A 6,023-nucleotide genomic window follows, 5' to 3' on the forward strand; every position below is an offset into this window, starting at 1 on the left:
AAATTCTAGTTAAACATCCATATTTATCTGATTATTCCAGTCCTTGAACATAAATATTTACAATCTAAAATGCACCCTGGCCGATCCCCCACCGTGGGTATGTGCCCTTTTGTCTGAGGTCATCATCATCATCACCTGAGGCACCGCGACTCATTTCGTGAACCCCCTATCTCACCCACTCCTCCCCAGCTCTTCTCCCCCCTCCTCGCCTTTCCCTTCCTTTACTTATAGTTGCACCAAGCCCCGCACCATGCACCCCTAAAGAAGGAGCCGAGCCAGCTTCAAATAGAGAGCTCTCGACCGTAAGCACATTTTTCTGGTATGCAAGTGCGTCCGCGTAATTCTGGGAAGAAGAACAAGCACTTATTAGTTTGCTTTATTGCCCTTCTGAACGAATCGGGCTGAATGGCTGGCCAATCGCATTCTAAAAGGCTCTGGCGGCATGCGATCAATTGCAGTGCTTTTAGAGATTCTTGCTCAGCATTGAATTTATTCCAGTCCAGTATTCCATGCTGTAGGAGCTAGCTCTCTCACCAAACAGCTCCCAAATTCATGCCAGCGGCATGATCGCAGAAGTACAACAGCATCTCTTGACGGAATCGTTATATAGCTCATTCAAAAGCCATCGTGTCCCAAGCAAAAAGTGTTTTTACTGAAATCATTTAAGAGCCCTTATGAATATTTGTACGCCTTGCATGGATATTATTTAGTGGTACAAATCGCGCTTTGTTACTTTCCATACCACGGGACTCATTCGCCTGTTATTGCTAGCTTTCTTGTAACACAGTTTTGGTGACAGTACTGCACGAGTAGGCGGAAATAATTTTTTTTTCTTTATCTGGCCGAACATAACAAAAACTAAACATATCTGTACTTGGTATACCTGTCCTTTCTCGCCGTCGCTCACCTCTTTGCTTTCTCCTACCCGTCTCCTTACTATCCCTTTATTTCAGCCGCCCCAGTTCAGGTGATCCAGCTCATTTCGAAAGGGGATGCCGGGACAGGCATAAAATGTTTCCTTCCTTTATTATTTTTATTTTGGTCTATAATAAAACCACTAACTACTACTACTTGGGAGGGAAATCATCCAACCATGCACGAAGCTCGCGCGAGCGCTGCTGTTCTCGCTTATAACTGCCTACGCTTCGTGGGAGCTCACAGTCGATTTTACGAAGATTAAGAAAAAAGGAAATAAAATGATGCTTGTAATATGACTGCATTGACCTGTTTTCTATGAGGCTTACGACGTCCGCGAGCGGTCATGCCAGTTCATTGAACAAAAATAATTGCATGCATGCTTGCCGAGACTGTCATCTTTTTCTAGGCAAAAATTGCTAATAGATGCGTGTACTAAGGAGTGCTGCATATTGTGCCGGATGCGAATATGGCTGTCGCAAGATTTGAAGCAAACATTGCACAGCAGCGGGCAGCTTCACGCCACTCCTTGCAGCAAGGAGACCTCCTCCATGGCTGGAAGGACCGCTTTTGCCCACCAAGCACGGCGCGCCCCCATCGTCACGTGCCTCCCTGAAGTCACATTGTTTGCAAACAGGGAGAGGTCTATTATCGGATCTCTATGAATTAAAAACCTGATGATTGGACAATTTTTCAGGTTTCACTAAGGTTTCAACCTAACCAGACAGGTTACCTGTCAAAATTTTTAGCTTTCAAGGGTGCGCGCACTAGGACTCTCTATATGAAGATTACACTGGGCACACTGTCTAGATTGACATGTAAAGTGGAAAGAAAATAAACAAAAATATGGAAAAATTCGTAGTTTGTGCAGCATCAGTGTTTACCCAATATGTGTGTAGTTTCAATTATTCTATTCAGTTGTTATAGTAAGGGTGCAATTAAAGAAGTACGACATACAATTTTAAAGTGCATTCACTGACAATTGTCCGGAGAAATGGCGTAGGCAAGCTGTGGCTTTATTTTGGAGTCTCAATTGCTTGTTTTTATGTAATCGATGCACTGCGTGCAGTAACTTTTTCACCAGTTTTACTTAAGCTAATTTGACCCATATCCTTTATCTCCTTTTTTTTTTATAATAGCAATAATTATTGGTTAGCACGTACCTGTTCCTCAATTCTTGAGATGTCTTTTGCGGAAATTTTACTAACAGCGCTGAGAATCCCCGCGCAATCATCTTCGTGCCTGATTTAATAGCTGTTTTTTTTTTACATTTGCTTGCTGGTAACTCATTTACGGGGCAGCCTCAGACGGATCACCGCACAAGAGCCTGTATTTCCTGACTGACGACTTTTGTCTGTGCCACTGCTCCAGATTACCAGGGACTGATCAAGTGCATGAACTCCGTGGGTGACAAAATCAACAAGTGTCTCAAAACTTTCCACGGTGTTCTGGAGCGGGCCATCGTCAAGGGTGCAAGGAAAGACGTAATTCCCCAAGCGTGCTGGTGGGTATTTGTAGTTATAATTGTCACAACGTGTGCATTGAAGGAATGTCAATGTAATAATGTAAATGCTTCTGCAGCATGCATGTATGCATTGTTTTTTCTAGAAGCAACCAGGCTATGTTACCTGATTTTCAGACTTGTGCATGCTAGACCTCGTCATGCACAGCAAAAGACAAAAAGGGTGGGAAATCTCACGAGGAAAGTTCCCATTAGCATAGATAGCATTTAGCGCTCGATGCCCCGTCTTAAGTTCTCTACTACAGGCAAATCTGTCGAAATGTTTAGCTTTCAGATCTGAGAAGCACACCATGCAGACTGGATGGTTTTGGAAAAGATGGTAGGCGCGCATGCATGGCAGGCATGCGCAATAGAGAGCCAAGTTTGCCAGATGCAGCCGCGTAGACAAAAAATTACTTCGACTCTGCCACGATGCGTATTCATTTAGCTGGTATCAATATGAGGAGGCTGGGTAATGGGGCAGCGCTGCAATACATTAGAGAGTTTTAGCTTACCGTGAAACGCGATCCGCTATCGTGATCCGCCACCGCGCCTTCCACTGCGCATGCCCAGATTAGTTTGATGCCGATAGATGGCGCCACATACTGGATGTCGGCACACAGATCTGCCGCGTTGGGACTCGGGACCAATCAACTTGAGCGCCCCGCCCACGCGTGGTAGTCACGGTGGCGGATCGCGGATCACGGTAAGCTAACTCTCTATATTAATTCTGTACACACGCATCCCGTAAACATTTGCTGATGACTGTACACGTGTGTATGTATACGTGGGCTTGCGGAAATGTGCGGATCTTTATGCACATTTCAGCGGGCATTTTGCGTTCGCATTGGAGGAAGTAAGACTCTAGTATCACGTACGAAAACAGCCACATAAAAGCAAGCAGGACGATGAACGTTGCTGATGCGGTTGGAAAGGAGTTACTTCAATTACTTATCGTACTTTTGCCAGTTAGGAAGTAAAAGGTCAGATCTATAAGAACAGTCATATATAGCACTGACTGACATTTTCTCATTCGGTTGGGATTCCTCACATATTCCAGCGCCTACCATGACACGACTGACTGCTTCTCCAAAGCTCTGTCACCATGCGAGAGCGTCGGAGCCAAGGATTACATGATCCGATATCTTGAGCAGATGTTCGGCGAAACACTCGACCTGGTCTGCGGTCCGCACAGAAAGGGTTCCAACGAGTGCAAGGCATTGCCGCAGCCGCCACGTCTAGGCCCCAATGACCGCAGGGTTCCCAACTTCGTCGAGCTCACTTCGGAAGCCTCCACCGCCATTGGACGAAATAACTAGCGCACAATTTTCAATTTCTCATCAATACATTTTTTCTATATTTGCAATACGATATTTCAATGAAGTGTTTCATTCAAATCTTTCGACAGAAGTGAGCCAGAAATAAAAAAATTTCCAATGAGGAATTACTGAACAACATATCAAGGAAATCCTTCATACAACCTTACTTTTGGGCCTGGTAAGCCATCATGCCATAACGGGGGCAGCAGAGGTCCTCAAATTTCCTGCTCGTACGGCTGTGACCATTTATGGTCCAGAAGACGCCTTAAAGTACGAGGAATAACCTCACTGAGACATTTTCGCCTCGCTATAGATTGGCAAACAGCAACGACCTCCTGCAGAGAGCGAATAATCATGAAGAATGTCGCGGAAGCAGTACGATCAAATAAAGCCAGAGAGGTAATTAGCATTGCAGATTTGTGTACCCTCTTTGTCATATACACAGCCAAGCCTGTGGTTCTTCACAAAGAAATCTGATATTTTGCGAGCGTCTTAACTATTCATGAGTGTCAAGTTGTCAGCACTGTGAGAAAGTTAGATTCTTAATCAATGCAGTACTCGCTACTAATGAGAAGTTAAAAGAAACCAAGAGAGGGAAATATCGAAACACTCACGTTTGCCAAACTAAACGTGGGAAAAATATTTGGGAAAAACTAATTAAAAGTTTTTACTCTCGCACTTATAGAGGATGTAAAGGCTTCATTTCAATAGCCAATTAAAAAACAGTGATATTAAGCGGCAGCTCACTAATGGCAGTTTTATCGCGGGTGTCCATTTCTGCTACAAGGAATTATAAAACAAGGCAAACATGTGAAGCCTCGTCCACTTCCGACGGAAGAAGCTCCCTCTATTTGTTGTGTGTGCGTTTTGCGTCTGAATGTGTACCATATATATCTATTTCACGTTAGAAAAGACTACCTACTATTTTCGCATTGTTAAATCAGTGGTCAATTTCGCATTCGGAAGGCAAAATAGAATGGAAGAAGCTTTTGGAACAGATGTTCTTTGACTATTTTTTTTAAATACTGTGAGCATAGAACATTACTAAACTAAACTACGTCACCCGCATTTCTTGTGCTTCAAGTACCTCTTAATCATCAAGTAAGACGAAGAAAAACACTTTTGTGTTGAACACACTCTCGAATCAACTAAAATCAATCATGTAAGTAGGAAGTAAGCATCCTGACCACGTAGAGTTAGAACAAGTACCCTATATTGTTCATTTACTTGAAATGTGCGAATATTTGAGCTTTTGAGTATGAATCAAATGTGAATATGAACCAAGGTTAACTTCGAATATACAGCCGTGTAAACGGAAACCTGTTTTGTAGACACCCAAAACATCGCTGTCGGGTAATACACTGACTCTCCACTCCCACTCCCTTACTTATTAGCTGTGAAAGAACTGCTAAAAAGATCAAACCTAGAGGAAGCCTTCTAAGGACGTGTCATCAAACACAGAACGAAGAGTCTACAACGAGGATGTAGATGCCTGGCACAGGCTGAAGAAAGCAAAAGTCTACGAAAACATACACCTGCGACATACCAGCCGAAGCTCAAAACATCCCATAGCTGTGTGAGAAAGTATCAAGAACACAAGAAAAAAAAATGAAATGTACGCTGCTTAATAACGGCCTGAGTTATGGTGAGGTACAGACGCGTTTACAACGTTACGACTGTCATAACAGTCGTTACAAAAAAAAAATAGTTATGATAGCCCCGGCCTGAACATTCCGCCAACGCGCCACAATCAACGTTGTAAATGAAGCTTATTTCTCGATGGGACGTTAGCGGTGGAAACCGGTTTTAGAGTCTTTCCGGTATCCATTTGTTTCAACTTCTGGCCGACGTAATCTTTGTTACTTCTTATTGCGTATGCAAGCATTCTTATCGCGTCTGCGCTCTGAATTCAAAATATGTAGCCTTTGTCGTCTGCATGACTCGGTCACTACCGGGAACATTTCTGTGCACCTTGCTTTAGCCTATGCCTCTGAGAATGGCGACTAATGTTATACCCATGCATTTCGGAGTGCTTGTGGACCTACAGGTGTGGAAGAAAATATTTCCATGCAAGAAAATTTGAATAGCGTTTTGAATACACTTTCGGTTTCTAAACTTCCAACCTATCTATCTTCTTCGGTTTCTTCACTTCCAGCCAGCCTATCTCGATCTGCTTCGCATATTGTCATCAACGTCTTCTCTGGCAACGTTGCACTGAAGGCATTAGGACTAGCTCGCCGAATAAAATCCTAAAGTACCTGATATACTTAGGCAAGAAGTACAAAGCA

General features: G+C 43.5%; 1 protein-coding gene across 1 annotated transcript; it reads left to right on the forward strand.

The window, feature by feature from the left end:
• Positions 1-2,309: 2,309 nt before the first annotated feature.
• Positions 2,310-3,735, forward strand: LOC146176040 (uncharacterized). Its single transcript, XM_084580904.1, has 2 exons — positions 2,310-2,419; positions 3,477-3,735. Exons 1-2 carry the CDS (start codon positions 2,310-2,312, stop codon positions 3,733-3,735), a joined length of 369 nt encoding a protein of 122 aa, XP_084437030.1.
• Positions 3,736-6,023: the final 2,288 nt, after the last annotated feature.

The sequence above is a fragment of the Amblyomma maculatum genome, chromosome 10 (assembly GCF_055883805.1).
Source record: "Amblyomma maculatum isolate TAMU_Amacu chromosome 10, ASM5588380v1, whole genome shotgun sequence".
NCBI lineage: Eukaryota > Metazoa > Arthropoda > Arachnida > Ixodida > Ixodidae > Amblyomma > Amblyomma maculatum.

Bases quoted from the DNA above. Each gene is read 5' to 3' on its own strand.
- LOC146176040 (XM_084580904.1), top strand. From the start codon at position 2,310: ATGAACTCCGTGGGTGACAAAATCAACAAGTGTCTCAAAACTTTCCAC. The intron at 2,420-3,476 runs GTGGGTATTTGT...CACATATTCCAG, and splicing joins GTAATTCCCCAAGCGTGCTG to CGCCTACCATGACACGACTG.